This window comes from Hemiscyllium ocellatum, chromosome 3 (assembly GCF_020745735.1).
Source record: "Hemiscyllium ocellatum isolate sHemOce1 chromosome 3, sHemOce1.pat.X.cur, whole genome shotgun sequence".
Lineage (NCBI taxonomy): Eukaryota > Metazoa > Chordata > Chondrichthyes > Orectolobiformes > Hemiscylliidae > Hemiscyllium > Hemiscyllium ocellatum.
Window position 1 is genome coordinate 90,388,155 of NC_083403.1, and position 21,529 is coordinate 90,409,683.

The 21,529-nt window shown below is 49.0% G+C and overlaps 1 protein-coding gene across 4 annotated transcripts in view; it reads right to left on the reverse strand.

The window, feature by feature from the left end:
- Positions 1-5,676, reverse strand: part of znf512 (zinc finger protein 512) — a 70,056-nt gene extending 64,380 nt beyond the window's left edge. For all 4 annotated transcript variants that reach the window (XM_060851816.1, XM_060851806.1, XM_060851799.1 and 1 more), the window contains exons 1-2: positions 5,633-5,676; positions 1,394-1,493 (exon numbers count right to left, since the gene is read on the reverse strand). In XM_060851816.1, the coding sequence (XP_060707799.1) occupies positions 1,394-1,484 (91 nt within the window). In that variant the 5' untranslated portion in view covers positions 1,485-1,493; positions 5,633-5,676. The remainder of the gene's footprint in view (positions 1-1,393; positions 1,494-5,632) is intronic.
- Positions 5,677-21,529: the final 15,853 nt, after the last annotated feature.

Here is a 21,529-nt window from a genome sequence, read left to right on the forward strand (position 1 = left end):
CATTTTCACAAGAACTACGGGTTCAAAACATCCATGGATCTCTCAACAAGTACATACTAGATTCCAACCTTGCCTGAAAAATGATAATGGTTTTTGTCTGAGATGAAATCTCTACCAATCTAAACAAGATCACTGATGCAGAAGGTGCGGGGTTCCAAGCATGGGCTCCCATAGAGCGTGGCAGATACGTCTGATGGGAATACGACTTGGCCATACAGAGTAGATCTTGAAAGGGAAAATACAAATTTCTTTCAAATATAGTCCCTTCAATATGAGGGCACACGTCTTCTAAGTTCCGATACTGCATTGGATATTTGGGAGCTTGATAGGCATCCATTCAGCTCGCCAGGAATTTCAAAGATTTGCAACCTTCCCAAGTCAATACACTCAGGAGGTTTGCAATAGGCACCAATCTAGAAGAATTCTTGACTCTCTGGTTTTCTGAAACCTTTGTTGCACTCCTGAAAACAATATTTATATTCACTCCTTCTTTCCCACTTAAATTCAGATTCCATTGCAGTTGAGGATATTTATGGTAACTCTGCAATTTATTTTGAACACCATGTCTCAAGTGGGATTTGACTGTTCATTCTGACGTAACTTTATAATCAGTTAAGATTTTGGATCTGGTTTGGTCACTAAGCTGGAAGGTTCATTTCCAGTCATTCGTCACCCTACTAGGTAACATCTTCAGTGGGCCTCAGGCGAAGCACTGAGGAAAATTCATGCTTTCTATTTATATGTTTGGGTTTCTTTGGGTTGGTGATGTCATTTCCTCACCACAGGAAATGATGTCACCAACCCAAAGAAACCCAAACATATAAATAGAAAACAGGAATTTTCAGCAGTGCTTCACCTGAAGCCCACTGAAGATGTTACCTAGTAGGGTGACAAAACATCTGGAAGTTAACCTTCCAGCTCAGCGACCAAACCTACATCCAAAACATCAACCTTCTCAAAACTCGCTAATCAGTTAAGGTAAATACAAATGCCCAATTAAATGCTTTCATTGCATAAGTGTTAAATGAGTACCTCCTCTGGTGATGCTAAGCCCATGGCAAAACATAGCATACATTTTACAGTGATGAAGACATATCGGAGCTTTTAAAAATATTTTAAACACATCACAGTTTAATAACTGGAGATGCCTCATATTTAGTTTCCAAGCACAAAACAGTATAGTTGCTGCAAATCTGAAACAAACATAAAACACTAAATACTCAGCAGGGCAGGTGGCATCTGTCGAGGGAAAAAAAATATTTCAAGTTGATGACCTCTCAGAAGTGGCAGGAGTTAGAGTAGACAGCAGGTTAAGAAAGTGAAAGCTAGGGTGTATAGGTAAAAGAACAAAAGGGAATGTCAATAATACTTGTTTATCAGAATTCATGCTTACCTTGTATCTTTTTTTGTTTAGACTTTAGTTTTGGTTTTAACAACTTCTTGCTTGAAACTTCCACAGCGGAAATCTTGTTCTTTTGTGCCATCACAAGAAACTAAAAAATACAAAGAAAAACTATATGGATATTTATATATAAATCATTGGGTGATAATGGCATTTGAAAACATAAAATCAAATGTATACTAGAGATCAAAACAAAAAGCTTCCTAGTTTGCGTGGGAATATTATTCCCAGTTTGAGACTTTCTTGCAAACTTGGTAATGCCAAAGTTGTTTAAGGCAGTTTTAGATTAAATTCTGTGAATACCATACATTGGTATTTAGGGCATTTAATCAAGATATTTGCCTGATAATTGCTCAGCAGGTTTTCATGTAGGAAACCAGTGGAACTAAGTCCTATCTTATACATACAGTACAACACTGCAAAGCTGATTTGAGGTACAAATAATATTTTTACTTTCCTCAGTTAAAAACATATAGTATCATTGTTCCTTCCTCTCCTTGATTCGCTGACCTGACCCCAAATGTGCTTTCTTCTGTTATGTATGAGGTGGTGCCACTACCTTGTCACTGAAGTAGTAAGTGAAAATCAATACTCCTGACCACCCTTTAACAGCTATAGACTGTTAAGTATAAAGGCAGCGTATAGTTGCAGATATCAGTGAATGCAAGATTTCCACCCCCTCCAACTCCCCTTCTCCAACTTAAAAAATCTGCCTTTCACTGTTCGAATTCATATGAAAAATCACTTTGGATGAGTACATTGCTCAGCGGTAGTGGAACTGTACCCCAGTATGATGCTCCCACCTCCTAGACAAGAGAAATAACAATGGGAGAACAAAATCTATTTTCAAATAAAACACTGGAGAGCATTTGAACTGATCTATTGAAATCACTGAGTATAAAATATCACAGTAATGTTTGAAAAGAATATATTGAAAAATGATACAATACCCAAATGAATGGTTATTACACTACAAAAATTTCAGGTTTTTCTTTCATCCACAATAGACCACATTAAACCTTTAATTCAACAATTGTTATTACATAAGAGATACAAAGTTAGACTATTGAACTTGCATTTCTCCTTTCAATTTTGTTCAATTGTGATTTACATTTGTTTCTATAGTATGGCAAACTTTGTTTTACCCGCACCTTATCAAGAGTGCAGCTTGATAAACCAGCAAAACTATATACCTCAAATATGTCTAAGCATTTATGCTGTAAATACAACAGTGTGTATACCCCCACATTATGTTTCCATTTCTTACTGTGTTTTTACATTGATTTTAGAAGGAGTTTTGACTTTTTTTTAAAAAATGTATTTTCCAGAACTTGTAACAAAACATGTAAATTTTAATTAAACTGGATTTCTCCTTTAGTAATTGGCAGCAAGAATTAAACTAATAGTACAAAGCATTATGAGGATTCTTTGATCAAGTCCCAATTGCTCCAGATGGGTCATAACATATCTAACAGGTCGGTTTAAAACAAATCTAATAAGCATTCAATGAAATACAGGCCAACACTCATACTTGTATCAAATTTGTGACTTGGTGTTTCTTTGCATTAGTAAGCACTATTTTCAACCCACAAACGTGTTGTCACCAGCTGTCTCTATTCATCCAATTAATCAATTCTTATTGCCCATTTCCACATCCCACTTCCCACCCACCCCTCCTCGGGGGTCCCTGGGGACTGTGTCAGTTGTTTACCACCATTCAATGTAGAAACTTCACAATGCTTGAAGAAATGGGACTTCCATAATTCTGACCTGGTGACACATTTCCAAGTCAGCATGGTGAACGGCTTGGAGGGGAACTTGCAGGTGATGGTGTTCCCAGACATCTACTGCCTGTGCACTGTGTCATGTGTGGAAGATGCTGTCTAAAGAGAGATGGTAAATTTTTGCAGTGCATCTTGTAGAAGATACACACTACTGGTGACTGAGTGTTAGTGTTGAAGGGAGTGAATGTAGTGACAGCCAAGCAAGCTACTTTGATCTGGTTGGTGTCAAGCACTTTGAGTATTGTTGAAAGATCATCCAGGTAAGTGGTGGATATTCCACCACACTCTTAATTTGTGCCATGGATAGATAGGCTTTGGGAAATCAGGAGCTACAGTATTTCTAGCCTCTGGTCGGCTCTTGTATTCAATGTACTTATAGATTAGCCCAGTTTCTAGTCAATAGTAACCTGGAGGGCTGATAGTAAGGGCTTCAGTGATGGTATTGCCAGTGAGTCAAGAATCTTTGGATAGATGTTCTCTTATTGGAGATTGTCATTGCATGGCATGAACACTGCTTGCTACTCATCAGTCAAGTCTGGCTAATGTCCAAGTCTTGCTGCATTTGGACCGTCTGTATGAGGAGACATAGATATAGCACTCAAAATTCAAATATCTCCTGGCCAACTCTCATCATACCACTCATTTTCAGACCAACAAGCACCTACAATATAAAAAGTGATCTTACTTTCAGAGATCAATGTGTCCTGCTTGGATCTGAACATGAACAACTGACATCTTTTCTAACTTGGTGACAGTGAAAATGATTTAGTTTCCTCGTTAGGAGCAATTCCAAACTGAGGGTTGCACTGACATAACATTAAAATTATAACCACTCATGATCTTTCTCTAGCCACCTAGGAACAGGAATACCCTCAAGATGCTTACACCATTCAACAAGTTCATGGCCGATTTGTGGCTTAATTGCACAAACCTGCCTTTGGTCCTTATCCCTTAAAAAAACCTCCGTTTTAAAATTAACAATCGATCCTACATCCACTGCTGTTTGTGGGAGAGTCCCAAACATCCACCACCTTTTGAATCTAGTTCTACAGCATATCCAGCAACTGTTCACCAAATCATTCTAGTCTATTCCAATTTTTTTTGGCCAATATTGCCACTCCTTTAAACCTACCTCTTTAATCAACTGGTTCCAATTTTTCTACGTGACTCATTATCCAATAACACTGAGGTGCCTTGGAATTTTTTAAACACTAAAAAAGGTGCTGTATTATTGAATTAAGCTAATTTTCGATGTACAAAGGAACAAGTAGACAGAGGTAAAGTACTGGAAAGAAAATACATCAAACCACAAAACTTCAGCAAAAGTCAATACTCTCAGGACAAGAATAAAAGCTCTTTAGGATGCTTTGTGAATTCAAACAAACAGCTGCACACAAAGACAAAACAAAATGATGAGATATAGGATATATATCGTCAGTTAACATTTTAAAGACCATTTAGTTGGAAAATTTGTGAAGTGTCATTTCCTGAAATCAGCTGCTAAAGAAAAATACAGTAATCACTAGAATCAGATTGATTAGAAAATGAGAAGATGCAGATACGTATACTGATGACGGTGGAGAGTTGGCTTAAAAATCAGTATAAATCTCAATTATATTCACATCAATGCAACTGGACAGGAAAGATCATTCACACCAACTATTCAAGCTTAGAAATTAAAAAGTTGGAAACTTTAAAGTTTTCTCTTTCTAGGGCACTAATCCACTATTTCAATCAACTGCAGCTTGAAAAATGTTACTCTTCTGACCCAGACAAGTTAATCGATACGCTTCGTTTTGTACTAAAAATACACGAGGATAAAAGAAAATACCTTCCCGGTTCTTGTATAACATTCAGTATCAGTGACAAGACAGGTTATATTTGGTGTGGAAGGAGACACGATAATAGCGAAAACCAAATGGATACGGTCTCTTTTAACTTTCACTCACAAGAAACCAGGTAAAAACAATGACTGCAGATGCTGGAAACCAGATTTTGGATTAGTGGTGCTGGAAGAGCACAGCAGTTCAGGCAGCAAACCATTAAGTGAAACAGCCCAGTTCATATTTAAAATGCCAATCAGCTTCAGATGCAGAAAACAAAATTAAGAGATTACAGCTGACATTTTCTATTTCCCAGCACTCATTTTATAATAATCCCACACTATTTTCTCCCTCCCCCGCCCCACGGCCCCGCCCCGCCAAGATATTTAGCTTTCAAAGATCGCTTTAAAAAAATGGCGTTAACAACAAAACCGCTTCAACAATGTCCAAAAACGTAAAGCACAGGAGAAAGTGAGCAACAGCACTGGCAACTCCACGCTCCTTTCCTTCCCTTCCCTCCCTTTCTCCTACAGCAGCTGAAAGCACTGCGAATGCAACTTCTAATACATATTCGGAGGCATTATTTCGTTGTAAATAATGGGTAAATACCACAATTACACTACCTTCAAAATCCCAGACGTTCAGTACAGCTTGACGCCACTACACCAGGGTAAGGAGTGGCTCCAGACGACACTTCCGCTCAGTGTTCACTGGGGTTAAAAAATGTCTGGAGCCCTGGAGGACAATGTATAATCCAGGGATATATCTTCAGACAAAAAGATAAATGGTAAACAAAAGAGAAAGGTCGAGCGTACAGCTAAACATTAGATAGGTGCAAAATGCAAAAGAAATATCAGTGTGCAAACTAGAGTACAGCATGTAAATTGATTTCAAATACGCGAAAAATTTGCATTTCGATAGCAACTATGATGCAACCTTAAGCGATTTTGAAGTTCTTTACGACCTACAAAGTACATTTTTAAGTATACGCAGATTTGTGCCTAGGAAGACTCGAGGTTTGAAATTAGGAAAAACTTCACACAAAAGTGTATATGTGTATAATTCTTCATTATAAAGGGCGCTTGATGAAAAAACAAATATTGTTGGTCTCAGACCTAACTCACCCCTCCGCACTGGGTGCCAAAGGTCAGGAGCATGGGACTGAAGTGCAACCAATAACAGAGAAGAAGAGGGAGTGTAAGTGCCTACACCCAAAATATAGATAGCCCACGGACTCCACGACACCACAGAACAAGCCGTTGGACTGGGAGTCCATGAATCTTCGGTTGCAGGGGACTACCGCATGCAGCACCCTCGAGCCCAGATCCCTGAGAGAAAGGGGGAGGACTACTGTGTAGGAAGCCCTTCATTGGGGATCTCCACCGCCCGGTGCCAAATGGACATGCCAAGATGTGTCCGGGCAGTGGAGGAGGGATAACAGGTGGATAGTGTGCAGCAGCAGTTGATACAGGGCCAGCCATTTTATGTCCCGAAAGGGAGCAAAAGTAAAACTCCAGAGGTGGCTCAGGTTGTGGGGTACAGGTTCCTGCGGGAATTACGGGACCTTGGGACAATGTGAAATTCAGTCCGCGCAGATGGGATTCCACCACACACCTGAGAATCCTTCAACTGGTGTGGTATGTCGGGCCTGAGTACTGCCGTTTTAAGACGTCGAATGGCAGTGGCCACGAGCGGAAGTCTACCGCTGCCCTGCTCGCTGTATCCTGCGGCAGCATCCAGCCCAGAGCCCTGCCACTCAGCATGCCCCCGACCCTGGTCACCCTAGTAGCCACAGTCCTCCCATAGGCCTCCCCTCCGACATCCACTTGAACCCGTGAATACGGAGATGCGGACAGCCACTACTCCAGCCAGAGGTAGGCGCAACGAGATTTGACCATGTTTCAGACAGTGATCAGGCCCTGGTCAAAGACGTCCTGGGAGCAACCTCCAAACATTCATGATTGATGAACAGGAGGCGCATGTCATAGTTGAGGTCATGCATCTGGCAGAAAAAAAATACGTCATCACGGTACAGCATTGGAGGAGGCTTGATGTAAAGGTTTCACTGCAAGGCCTGAAGGCTGAAAGTCACCACTGGGTGTGGACGCACACCAGCCACTGACCATCCTTCTCAACGGGGAGATTCAGAACTTGAGCCATGACCCAGTGCATCTTTCTGTCCCAGAAGAAGTGAACCACCATTCTCTGAATGTCAGCAACAAAACCAGGGGGAAGGACCAAAGAGACCAGCTGGTTTATGACCAGCACTCAACTCCTGTAAGACAATACTTGGAACAGTCCTGTCCAGCGGCTTAGGCAAGCCGAAACTTTGGCCTCCAGCTCCTGCCAGTTCGCCAGTAGGATTCCTCAGCCAGGCTAAGGTGGACCCACACGTAGAGGAGATGGGTGGTACTCCAGCTGAACCCCCACAACTCGTCCAGCAGAGAGTCCACCTGCTACAGACAAACTTGTAGTTCTGAACATTTGGCCCAGTTGATCTTGGTGGAAGACACTGCCTAGTACATCACCCGGCACTTGCACACTCTTTCCAGGTCAGCCGGGTCTGTGAAACTAAGGAGCATGTTGTTGGCGTAAGCAGAGAGGACCAACCCTGTGCCCATGCCGTGCCGAACCAGCATTGACAATCATCTCCGCAAGAGGCATAGTAAAGGCTCCACGCACAGGGAATACAGCTGGCTGCACAGGGGACAGCCTTGATGTACTCCTCTCCCAAAGCAATGGGGCACTGTCAGGGACCCATTACTGTTAACCAGACACTCTGCGACGGTGTTCAAAAGTTGGATCCGGGCGACGAACTGTGTCCTGAACCCGAATGCCTGCAGAGTCCTGAACAGATTCTCATGATTGACCCTGTCGAACACCCTCTCCTGATCGAGAGACAGTAATGCGTTCATCAGACCAGCCGGTCGATAGAAATGGATCAAATCCTGGACCAGGTGGACATTGTCGTGTATCCTCAGGCCAGGATTGTGTAGGACTGGTCTGAGTGAATCATGTAGGCCAGCACAGAAGCCAGGCGAGAAGACAACACCCTGGTGAAAAGATGCTAAGAGGGAGACCAGATGCAAATTCTTCAAAGAACAAAAGGTCCCCCTGCTTTACAGCAGGACGATGACTTCCCTGCGACAAGAAAGTGGCAGCTCTCTGGCAGTTAGACACTCCCACAGGACCTTTGCATAGTCGCTTCCCAGAACGTCCCAGAACACCCTGAATAACTCCAAAGTCAGCCCGTCCAGCACACTGGGGACTTGCCCCTTGGATGCCAGTCAAAGGATCCTGACAGCTCCTCTAAAGGTGACAGGAGCGTCGAGCCTTCTGGCATCTTCTGGGCTGAACTGCGGCAGCTCCTCCCACAAAACTCTGCTAGCATCCTCACTGGACAGATCCAGAGAGAACAGAGCCGTGTAGTATGAGTGAATTTGGGCCGAAACCCTCCAAATGTGAGACGAGGGCCCTTTTGCCAGCCAGCAGCAAAAGGAGCCATGCCTTTTTACCGGCGAGTAGAAGGGGCAACCGCATTCCAGGTCTTGTAGGAGCTGGATCCACGATATCACGTATTCACTCCAGGACCTGACAAGCTTCTGGTCTTGGAGTGTGGCCTTCTTCTCTTCGTACAACTCCCGCAGGGCCAGGTCCACACTGGGCTGACTGAGACGTGACTCCAAGTCAAACACGCCCTTCTCCAACTCCTTCATCCTGGATTTCCACCTCGTTGTAGACTCCCTCGCGAATTCACGACAGAAAAAATAGCTGAGAGCCTGGGCCACCATAGCCACGTCCCACCATAGCCTAAGGGAGGGGAAACTTCCCTGCTTCCTTCTCCAGCTGGCCCAGAACCGACAAACCGAGTCGCGGAACTGTTCTTCCTCCAGCAGCAGGTTGTTAAAGTGCCAGGACGTGGACCCGAGCTGGGTGCCAAATGGAAGGAGTTCCCCCCACACCAGGTGATGTACTATGGACGATACCTGCCACATGGAGGCCGCCGGAAAGCAGGAGGCATACACTTGCGAAACATACCGGCGATCAATTCTGGAAACTCCAACGCCAGGCCTCACAAAAGTGAAGGTGATGGAGTCAGGATGGAGATTCTGCCAGATGTCCACCAGACCGAAGGACTTGACCACGTTCCCCAACCTGCTCCCTGACGCCCAAGCACCGCCTCAAGGCTGTAGTTAAAATCTCCACCGAGGACAATGCACTGACTCTTGTCGATGGAGGCGAGATGAGCAGACACTTCTCTGTAGAAGCGCAATTGCCCTGGTCTGGCCACGGGAGCATAGACGTTCACAAAGTGAAGCATCGCGTCCCCCAGCTGAACCGTCAGGTGAAGCAAGCAGCCTGGCACAGGCTTCCTGACCCCCAAGATCTCTGACTAAAAATGTGGGGCTAACAAGAAAGCCACCCCGCAAGATCTGCAGGTGAGGTGACTCATACAGGCACCCCCACCCCCCCTGCCGCCACTCCAGGAGCCAAGTGGCTTTGGCTCCCAAGGTAGTGTGAGTTTCTTGCAGAAAGCACACCGCATACTTCCCGTTCTGAAGGGCTGAGAAGGTCTGGCATCTGCGCTGTGACTCCCTGCTGCCGTAGATGTTGAGGTTGGCTATCTTGCCTTCATGTCAGCAGTATCGTGTAACCACCATTAATTCAAATAAAACTATATGTTTACTGGGAGGATGAGGGAGGGGCACAAAAGACCCTCTCTCTCACCAGGAGTGCGCCCAGGAAGTTCCTGACGCGCTTTCACTCGTGGGTGTCCAGCCCAGGTGCTTGGCGTGCAGCCTCGGCCAACAGGTAAACAAGCTCAAAGAAGTTCCAGCGGTCGAATGCCAGTTGAACTCTATTCTGGTGACTTTGAGTTTCCTCGACAAATTCCCGGAGTTCTCTGAGGGGAATGAGAGGGAGCTCAGTGGTGGAGGTGGGGAGGGCAGTGGCATTTGGGAGGCAAAAATTTTGCTGGAGATACACTCTGTGTCATCCACAGTGTCTACCACCGAACCCAAACCCTTCCTCAACGCAGCCCCTCTTAGAAGGCTCAGGGTTTGGGTCAGCGGACAGCAGAGGCTTGGGATCCTGCTCCTCTCCGACACCAGGACGCCCGGCTCCTCTGGGAAGAAGACCTCTCCCAGCAGCAAGGCACCTGGACAAACACAATCTGGGAGGGAGGAGTGGGTATACTACCTTCCTCCCCTCCACCGCTCGATGACCCTGCGGTATTAAAAATACTATGGCCTGCACTGCGGCCCATGTTGGTTTCTACTTCATCCCTAGAGGCTGGTGGAACAGCAGCAGAAGGACCTATTGCAGCCCCCAAGTGTTCGGGCAGGTTAGACCGCGGTACAGGACAGGCGGGAGATGCCTTGGACTCATCCCCTGGGAAGGGACAGCGACGCTGGCATGCTATCAGGAAGTCTCTCCCCTCTAGGGGGCAACACCTCTTCCATAGGGAGACCGGAGGTACTTTATAGGCCCTCCCTTCCCTGCCCACCTTAGTGGTCCAGGGGCCTGAGGCTCTCCTCTCCCCAGCCTCTCCAAGAACGCTATTGGACTGGGGAAAGCAGGGGGCGTGGCAAGGGCAGGGAGAGCCAGTTGCGTCAATTCCTGTCCTGCCCTTGGGATGTCAGGTGCTGTTAGGTGGGGCAGAGGCCCCACTTCCTGCCCAGGACCCAGAGATGCAGCTGCTGCAGGATGGGAGGGAATGGTGGCATATTCCTGGAGGTCACAGCCAGGGCATGAGGGAGCAGGGCAGGATTCAGGCTCATGGATCTCAGGGTCAGGTGTTTTAGGGTGTGCATCGGGCATGGAGGTCCCGTGGGTCACCGCAACAGGGTGGGGTTCCTCTGGCATGGGGTCAGGGGTTTTCAGCTCAAGGTTTCCATGGCAGGGCAACACTGGCACAGCCTCCATGGCATTTTTGTGCCAGTGTTGGGGGGGGGGGGGGGGAATTGCAGAGGACCTGATCCCGGGGGAGGGAATGGGTTACTTACATAGGGGCAGGCTCGGGACTTTTGACCTTTTTCCACACCTTCTGTCGGACCGGACGCTCATCCCCTTCCTGCCAGAGGCCAGGGCACTAGTAGCCCCTAGCATGGGCCCCAGTAATTGATCCTTTGGTGGCATCTTGGGCTGGGGGCACGGGGATTGGGTGCGGTGGCACCACCCACAGCTGTGTGGGCTGGGCAGCCTTCCAGGTGGAGCAGTTCCTTCGTATGTGCCTCACTTCACGGCATTGGTGGCACCACATGCCATCCAGAAGATACAGTAGGCCACGCACTCGTGGAGGAGGGTAGAAGAGCCCTCTATGTCATCCTCCCGGGCAGGCAAATGAATACCTGGCTCCGGAAGGAGTAGACATACTTGAGGGCAGGGTCCTTCAGACTGAGCAGGAGTGGTTGCACATCTGCCAGGATCTTCTCCAGAGTTTGGAGATGGGAGGGAAGGAGCTCACTGACAATGAACGGCAGAACATTGGAGATCACGACCCTCTGGGCGGTAACCTCCAAGGGGTCAACGGGTAGGAATGCCCCGCCCACAGTGAACCCCTTCTGCATGATCCGCCTGCTCGGTCTTAAGGCAGAATATGGCCTTCTGTACATGCAGGCTGCAACGACAATGGCCAATGGGCTGACCACACTAGCCATGGCCCTACTGCAGGCCTCAATAGTCATGTTGGCATGGGAATAGGTGCCTGAAGGAGGTTGGGTTGCAGCTGGGCCTGGAGCAGTAGAGCATAAGGCAGCGGCTACCCTAACATAGGTGCAGGTAGGGCCTGCTGCATTTGGGCTTGCCATAGTGTGCTGCTGGGCAGCCCTGGTTGGTTCTTTCCTCAGTGTGGGCCTCAGGCGAAGGTGGTCAAAACAAGGAGGCTGGGACTACAACTACAACAGTCCTGGGTGTCCTGGCCCAGGCAGCAACAGTTCCAGGTGTTGGCAGAGCTTAGGCAGCTGCAGTCCTGAGTGCAAGTGGGGTCCAGACAGCAGTAGAGGCAGGCCCCAGGCAGCAGCAACAATCTTCAGTCCAAAGGGGCCCTCAGCAATGCCCAGGCAGCAACGGCAGGAGTCCCAGGTGTAGATGAGGCCTAAGAAGCAGCAGTGGAGGCAGGCCCCAGGCAACAGCAACAGTCCTTAAACCCAGGCGGGGCCCCAGGCAGCAGCCATTTGAGGCAGGCCTCACCTGCAGTAGTAGTGGCAGCTGCTCATGCAGATGAGCACAGCTCAAACTAAAGGAAAAAACAAACAACAAAAAACAATAAAAAAAACCAAAAAAAAAGAAATATCTTCCCTGAAGAGGTGGGGGAAAAAAAAGAAAACTCTCCTTCTTCAAAACACAGGATCCAACAGTAGCAGGAACACACTCACTGTCACCCAGCCAGCAGAGTCAGTCCCATAGACTGAGGGCATTCTAAATGTCCTGGTTTAATATTTTTTAATTTTCCACCACACTACCATCTAATAGCGGTAGTGCTTATATTCTCCTTTTTTTTATTTTACTAAACAATACACAGTATACAAAACAGCTAACATTAACAGCTGTATACAGAGAAACAGCCATTTTATAAGGGAAAGGATCAGCAAAACCAGGCCTCAAGCCCTACTGTTCAACCAGTTTACAAGAAATGAGGACAAACCTCAAATCGCACTTTCAATAATCATAAAACAGTAACAAATGCATACAAGACAGTCCAATTACATTAAAAAAGGCATAAAATACAGACCAACCCAGCAAGCCACCCATCCCTCCCACCTTCTGGCCAGTCTAAGGCAGCCTGCCCCTACATCCCTTCTGGCTCTCGGTCCGCCGTGATGCATGCGGCCACCTCTAGGACAACTGGCCCTGGTACCTGCCGGTGGGACAGCACTGAGGACAATTACCTGCCTTCCAGCTCTTGGTCTGCCCCTACCTACCATCTGGCTCTTGCCCGCCCCCACGAGCCACCTGGCCTGCAGACTGCCCTGACACAACTTCTGGCCACCCCTAGAACAGCCAATCCCCTTTCCCTGGCATGCAGGGAAGCCCACAAGACTTCCAGATCTCAGCCTGCCCCTTCGCATCTTTAGGCTCTTAGCCACAGGGATTAACTCACACAGATTAGGTCTTCTCCTGAAGGCAGGATCAACTCCCAAATTCCAGGATGCAGCAAGTGCTCACCCTCTAGCACACAAACACAGGTGTTCAGCCTTTACCCACCGACAGGGGCAGCTTATCTGGAAAGTTGTATTTTCTCACATGGGCTCAGTGCAAACAGTGAACACACATACACAAAAACAAAGAAAACTAGAGTCCAAGGCCTAAGCCCTACCATAAAATCAACATTGTCCTTTACTCAAAGTAAAAGAGAAAAGAGTGACACATAGGCTGTAACCAGCCAGTGAAACAACTCCCTAAGGAGAACTGAATTATACCTGAAACATTGACTGTGTGGATTAGGTAGTTTAGAAATCAGCCCTCAATAAAGAAGGAATACCAGATTTTCAGGGAAAGGTAGGCACTGCAGGGAGTGGAGTGTCTTATTTTTCCCCTCCAACACCATTTTGATTTGATCCCTGCCCTTCTCCTCACTGTTTGACCATGCAGCATTGCCCTCTGAGAAAGGTATTGCTTGTCACTGGCCCCTTAGGTGTTTCCTTTCTTCCTGGTGTTGGAAACTGAATAAAGATTTGTACACCTATTGTTTTTCACTGTGTCTCATGAGTGCTGGTGAAAATATTAGCACAACTGCAGTTAGGCGGTAGTGTGGGGGTAAAGTTTATTTAAAAAATAAACAGGAGGTTCAAAGTCTCCTCACTTTAGAGCACTGACTCTGCTGGCTGATGCTACAGTCAGTGTGCTCCTGCTTGTACTGAGGAGGAGAGGAGTTTTTTTTGTCTTTTTCCCCCCTTTTGTTGAGCGAAGATATTTGTTTCTTTTTTGTTTGGGTTTCTTTATTGTTTGTGTTGTGTTTTCTTGATTTTGTGCTGTGCCCAGCTACATAGGCAGCCACCACCACCGCTTTTGCTGCAGCCTAGACCTGCTACTGCAGCCTGGGCCATGACTACTTCTACTGCTGCTGCCTGTGCCTTGCTTGGACCTGTTACTGCTGCTGCTGCCTGGGCCTGTATTACACCTGGGGCCTGCCTTGGGACACCCCCCCAGGACTTAAGACTGCTGTTACCTAGGGCCTACCTTTGCTGCTGCTGCTGCCTGGGACTCACCTAGGGCCCTCCTGGACAAAAAGCTGCTGCTGCCTGGGATTTGCCTTGGAGCCACCACAAGGATCTAAGACGACCGCTGCTGCCTGGGGCCTATCCCTGGACTTAAGACTGTTGCTGCAGTCTGGAGCGGACCTCCACTGCTGTGCTCGGGGCCCTTTAACACCAGAGACTGTTGCTGCTGTCACCTGGGCCATCTGGAAGAATATCCAGCAGAATAGCATAGCATGGCAATCCCCAAGACCGCTGGCCCCAGCTATACCTGTGCCACATAGCCGCTGACCTAGGCTTGGCTGCTTCAGCCCCGTCTGCAACCACAACCCCCTTCAGGCACCTCACTAAAGGCCTGGGGGTCAAGGCCTATCCACATCCTGCCATGACCAGCGAGGCCCTCAACAATGCCATGGCTAGTGTGATTGGCCCACTGGCCATCGTTGCTAAAGCCCTGATTTGTGGGAAGCCTGTAGTTTTCCTAAAGACCGAGCAGGCAGTCCACCTAACTGTGCGGAAGGGGCCCACTGTGGGTGGGACATTTCTACCCATTTGGAAGTCACAACCCAGAGGGTCATAATTTCCAATTCTGTTTATTGCCAGAGAGCTCCTTCTCCCCCATCTCCAAACTCTGGGGAGAGCCGGTCAGGTGTGCAGCTGCTCCTGCTCGGTCTGAAAGGAAGGAAGGAAGTCATTGAGGCCTGGGAGGAAGTCATTGAGGGATTGTTTACCCTTGTCCACAAGGGTGTGGTGTACTGCACCTTCTAGATGATGTGTGGTTGCCACGTGTGCCATCAGGTGAGGCACAAAAGGCAGAACTGCCCCACCCAGAAGGTTATCCAGCCAACACCGACAGCTACAAGTGGCGTCGCTGCAGCCACCTCCTCTGGGTCCCCTGTGCCCAACCCATGCCCTGGAACACCTGGCCCAGGGATCCCTGAGCCCGAATCCCACATTGCCCTGCTCCCTGTGCCCAGGCCCTGACTTTTGGGAATCTGCTGCCGCTCCTTCCCATCCTGCAGCAGCTGGATCCTGGGCAGGAATCTAGGCCCTTGCTCCACCTGAACTCACCTGCCTTCGCAGGGGTGGGCAGTAAATGACATTTTTGGCTCTCCCCACGCTTGCCACACCCCCTTGCTTTCCATTAGCCAATAGTGTTCTGGGAGAAGCTGGAGGGAGGAGGGAAGGTGCATAAATTACCATCCATCTCTCTGGGAAAGAAGTGCCACTCCCAGGAGGGGAGGGACTTCCTGTTGGCATGCTGGTGGGGCTGTCCCACCCCTGGGGATGAACTAGAAACCAACTTGGGCCGCGGCGTGGGTAGTAGTATTTTAAATACCACTAGGTCATCAAGCGATGGAGGGGAGGAATGTGTTATCGTCATTCCTCCCTCCCAGACTGTTTTTTTGGGAGATTTGGCCCTTAGGTAAGACTTTGAACTAAGGATAGTGGAATCAAGGGTTATGGAGATAATGCAGGAACAGGATACTGATTGAGGATGATCAGCCATGGTGGTGCAAGCTCGAAGGGCAGAATGACCTACTCCTGCACCGATTGTCTATTGTCTAACAGGTACCACCCCCTGAGAAAAAGAACAGGAAAAAAAGAACCTCATCTTGAGCTACAAATCTTATCAAAACTTGCCTTCCCGCCAGATCTGCAAGTGAGGGATTTATGTAGGTCCACCCCCCCCCCCACCCCCTTGCCACTCCAGAAACCAGGTGGCTTCATCTCCTGGGGTAATGTGGGTTTCTTGCAGGAAGCACACTGCATACTTCCAGTACTGAAGGACCTTGAAGGTCTGGAATCTGCATTGTGACTCCTTGTGCAACCACCACCAATATACTTCCAGCTATATACATTTACTGGGAGGATGAGGGAGGGGCACAAAAGTCTCTCGCCGTCACCAGGAGTGCACCCAAATAGTTATTAATGCGCTTTTGCTCATCAGTGTCCAGCCCTGGTGCTTGGCGAGCAGCATGGGCCAACCAGAACACATGCTCAAAGGAGCTCCAGTGGTCGAGTGCCAGTCTATCCCAGCGACCCAGAGTTTCCTCGACAAATTCCCAGAGTTCCTCTGGGGGGATGAGGGTAAGCTTGGTGGAGGGCACCTAAGGCTCAAATACCTCGCGAGAGACAGACTCAGCATCGTCCCCAGTCCACCACCAAACCAGAACCCTCCTCCGGGAAGTTGCTATTGGCTACCGGCCCCTCCCTCATCATCAGAGTAGGGGCTGGTCTGGCACCACCAACTGGTCTCAAACTCTAGTGACCCACCCCCAGGGTTACCGGTGGTAACTTCCTCAGTGCACCCCTTCTTGGAATACCCCAAGTTCGGGTCATCAGGTGGCAGAGGCTCGGGGTTCTGCTCCTCTCCCAACACTTGACGTAGGTTTGCTCGCTGAGCTGGAAGGTTCATTTTAAGATGTTTTGTCACCATATGAGGTAACATCTTCAGTGAACCTCCGGACGAAGCACTGCTGGTGTTTCCTGCTTTCTATTTATGGGTTTGGGTTTCCTTGGGGTGGTGCTGTCATTTCTTGAGGTGCTGTCATTTCCTGTTCTTTGTCTCGGGGGTGGTACATGTATGTGATTCAAGTCAATGTGTTTATTGATAGAGTTCCGGTTTGAATGCCATGCTTCTAGAAATTCTCGTGCATGTCTCTATTTGGCTTGTTCTAGGATGGATGTGTTGTCCCAGTCAAAGTGATGCCCTTCCTTATCTGTATGTAAGGATACTAGTGAGAGAGGCTCATGTCATTTTGTGGCTAGTTGATGTTCATGTATCCTGATGGCGAGTTTTCTGCCTGTTTGTCCAATGTAGTGTTTGCATGGTATTTTGTAACTGACATTAGTTTTGCTTGTTGTCTGTGTAGGGTCTTTCAAATTAATTTTAGTGGGTTTGTGGACTACCATGATGCCAAGGAGTCTGAGTAGTCTGGCAGTCATTTTCAAAATGTCTTCGATGTAGGGGAGTGTGATTAAGGATTCTGGACACGTTTTGTCTGCTTATTTGGGTTTATTGCTGAGAAATCGGCAGACAGTGTTCATTGGGTATTCATTCGTTTTGAATACACTATATATGTGATTTTCCTTTGCTCTGCATAGTTCCTCTGTGCTGCAGTGTGTGGTGGCTTATTGAAATAATGTTCTGATGCAGGTTCGTTTGTGGATGTAAGGATGATTGCTTTAGTATTTGGTCCATATGTGTTGTTTTCTTGTAGACGCTGGTTTGAAGTTCCCCATTGGCTATTCTCTCTACTGTGACATCTAGGAATGGAAGTTTGTTGTTGTTTTCCTCCTCTTTAGTGAATTTTATGCCAGTAAGGTTATAATTGGTGGTCTTGAAGGTTTCTTCTGATTTGTTTTGTTTAGTGATGACAAAGGTGTCATCCGTGTAGCAGACCCAGAGTTTGGGTTGAATGGTCGGCAGAGCTGTGTGTTCGAGTTTCTGCATTACTGTCTCTACTCTCTACTATGTTGGCTCTACATTTTCAGCCAGAGATCTTGGGGATCAGGGAGCCTGTGCCAGGCCTTTTGCTTCACCTGATGGGGGTGCGGTGCTTCACTTCACTTATAGAGAAGTGTCCACATATCTCACCCCCATCAATGAAGGCCAGTGCTTTGTCCTCGGGGGCGATTTTAACTGCATTCTCGAGGACAGGGACCACGGTGGTGCCCGGTCTGGTTTGGCGTCGGGGAGGAGGTTGGGGGACTGGGTCAAGTCCTTCGACCTGGTGGACGTCTGACAGAATCTCCATCCTGACACTATCGCCTTCACCTTCGTGAGGCCTGGAGTTGGAGTGTCCAGAATTGATCGCCTGTATGTTTCACAGGCGTATGCCTCCTGTTTTCTGACAGCCTCCATGCAGCAGGTGCCGTGCATGGACCATCACCTGGTGTGGGCGGAACTCCTACCGTTCAGCGCCCAGCTCGGGTTCACGTACTGGCACTTTAACAACCTACTGCTGGAGGATGAGTGGTTCCGGCACTTGTTTCATCAGTTCTGGCCTGGCTGGAGAAGGACGTGGTGAAGCTTCCTCTCCCTGAGGCTATGGTTGGACGTGGGCAAGGCTCACATCTGCGTTTTGTCTGGAGAATGCGAGGGAGTCAACAAAGAGGGGGATATCTAGGATTGAGGAGTTGGAGAAGGTGGTGTTCGATTTGGAGTCAAGTCTCCATCAGCACAATGTGGACCCAGCCCTGCAGGTGGTGTATGAAGCGAAGAAGGCCACGCTCCGAGATCTGCAGCTCATTAGGTCCTGGGGCACGTATGTGAGGTCACGGATCCAGCTCCTCCAGGACCCGGGACTGCGGCTCCCCCTTCTCCTCACTGGAAAATAGGCATGGCACCTTTCAGCAGCTCCTTGTGCTGCTGGCCAACAACGGGTCCCTCATCTCAGATCAGGAAGGCATCAGGGCCCACATTTACTCCTATTGCACAGCCCTGCTCTCTCCAGATCCGTCCAGCAAAGATGCTCGCAGAGTTCTGTGGGAGAGCCTGCCGCAGATCAGCCCGGAGGACGCCAGAAGGCTCAACGCTCTGGTCACTTTAGAGGAGCTGACCGGCGCCCTTGACCAGCTCTCGAGGGGCAAGTCCCTGGGGCTGGACGGGCTGACTGTGGAGTTCTTCAGGGTGTTCTGGGACGTCCTGGGTAGTGACTATGTACAGTTCCTGGGGGAGTGTCTAATTGCCAGAGAGCTGCCCCTTTCTTGGCGCAGGGTGGTCATTATCCTGCTGCCGAAGAACGGAGTCCTTCATTCTCTAAAGAACTGGCATCCGGTCTCCCTCCTCAGCATGGATTATAAAATTGTTGCCAGGGTATTGGCTTCTTGCCTGGCTTCCATGCTGGCTCACATGATTCACCCAGACCAGTCCTACATGATCCAGGGCCAGAGGATACACTACAACATCCAACTGGTCTGGGACCTGATCCATTTCTGTCAATGACCTGGTCTGCCGAGTGCCTTCCTGTTCCTCGATTAGGAGAAGGTGTTCGACAGAGTCGATCACAAGTACCTGCTCGGGGCTCTGCGGGCATTCGGTTTGGGACGCTGTTCATCACCCAGATCCGACCTTTGTACACTGCAGAGTGTCTGATTAAAATTAATGGATCCTTGATGGTGCCCCTTCGCTTTGGGAGAGGAGTACATCAAGGCTGCCCCCGTCCAGCCAGGTGTATTCGCTGTGCCTGGAGCCTTTCCTGTGCCCCACGCGGAGGAGGTTGTTAGGGTTGGTTCTGCAAGGCGTAGGCATGGGTGTGGTCCTCTCGGCCTACGTCAATGACGTGCTCCTCACTTTCACCGACCCGGCTAACTTGGAGAGGATGCAGGTGTGCCAGACTGTGTACTCTGCAGCACCTTCTGCCAGGATCAACTGGGCCAAATGTTCTGGCCTATTGGTCGGTCCGTGACGGGTGGATTGTCTGCCGGGGGAGTTAGTGGGGTTCAAATGGAGTACCACCCATCTCCTATACATGGGGGTCTACCTCAGCCCAGCCGAGGGATCCTGGCAGCAAACTGGCAGGAGCTGGAGGCCAAAGTCTCGGCTTGCCCAGACTGCTGGACAGGACTGCTCTGAGTGCTGTCTTACACGAGTCGAATGCTGGTGGAAGAATACGTCGCCAAGATGCACACCTAGGAGGAGGCTTAACATAAAGGTATCGCTGCAAGGCCTGAAGGCAGAAAGTCATCACTTGGGTGCGAATGCACACCAGCAACTGACCGCCCTCCTCACTAGGGAGACTCAGGACTTGCGCAGTGACCCAGTGTGTCTTTTTGTCCCAGAGGAAGTGAACCAACTTTCTCTGGATGTTTGCAACAAAACCAGGAGGAGGGAGCAAAGGGATCAATCGGTATTACAGCGTGGCTGTTTATGACCAGCACTCGATTCCTATAAGACAGCATTCGGAACAGTCCTGTCCAGCGGCCTGGGCAAGCCGAGACTTTGGGCTCCAGCTCCTGCCAGTTTGCCGGCCAGGATCATTCAGCTTGGCTGAGGTAGACTCCCAGGTAGGGGAGATGGGTGGTACATCAGCTGAACCCCTGGAACTCCTTCAGCAGAGAGTCCACCCGCCACGGACCGACCAGTAGTCCAGAACATTTGATCCAGTTGATCCTGGTGGAAGACGCTGCCGAACCCGTACCCTCCTCCGGGAAGTCACCTTCAGCCACCAGCCATCCCCCAACATGTGAGTGGGGGCTGGTCCGGCACGGCCAACTGGCCTCGAAACCCCCAGCAATCCTACCCCCAGGGTCACCAGTGGTAACTTCCTCAAAGCATCTCTTCCTCGAGTGCCCTGAGGTCGGGTCATCAGGCGGCAGTAGCTCAAGAGAAAGATCCACCCCAGGGCTAAGGTGCCTGGAGAAACAGCTTGGGAGGGAGGACTGAGGATAACATCTTCCTCCCCTCCACTGTTCGATGATCGAGCAGTATTTAAAATACTATCGCACGTACCGTGGCCCACGTTGGTTTCTTGGTCATCCCTAGGGGCTAATGGAATGCCAGGAGAAGCCCCCAGGGGTTCAGGTAGCTTAGGCTATGGTGCGGGACACGCAGGAAATGCAATGGGCTCATCCCCTGGGGTGGGACAGCAGCTTCTGCCAGGATCAACTGGGCCAAATGTTCCAGACTATTGGTTGGTCTGTGATGGCTGGATTGTCTGCCGGGGGAGTTAGGGGGGTTCAACTGGAATACCACCCGTCTCCTATATGTGGGGGTCTACCTCAGCCCAGCCTAGGGACCCTGGGCGGCAAACTGGCAGGAGCTGGAGGCCAAAGTCTCGGCTTGCCCAGACTGCTGGACAGGACTGCTCTGAGTGCTGTCTTACAAGAGTCGAATGCTGATGGAAGAATACATTTCCAAGATGCACACCTAGGAGGAGGCTCAATGAAAAGGTATCGCTGCAAGGCCTGAAGGCAGAAAGTCATCACCTGGGTGCGAATGCACACCAGCAATTGACCGTCCTCCTCAGTAGGGAGACTCAGGACTTGCGCAGTGACCCAGTGCATCTTTTTGTCCCAGAGGAAGTGAACCAACGTTCTCTGGATGTTTGCAACAAAGCCAGGAGGCGGGAGCAAAGGGATCAATCGGTATTACAGCGTGGCTGTTTATGACCAGCACCCGATTCCTGTAAGACAGCACTCGGAACAGTCCTGTCCAGCGGCCTGGGTGAGCCGAGATTTTAGGCTCCAGCTCCTGCCAGTTTGCTGTCCAGGATCACTCAGCTTGGCTAAGGTAGACTCCCAGGTAGAGGAGATAGGTGGTACTCCAGCTGAACCGCTGGAACTCCTCCAGCAGAGAGTCCACCCGCCACGGACCAA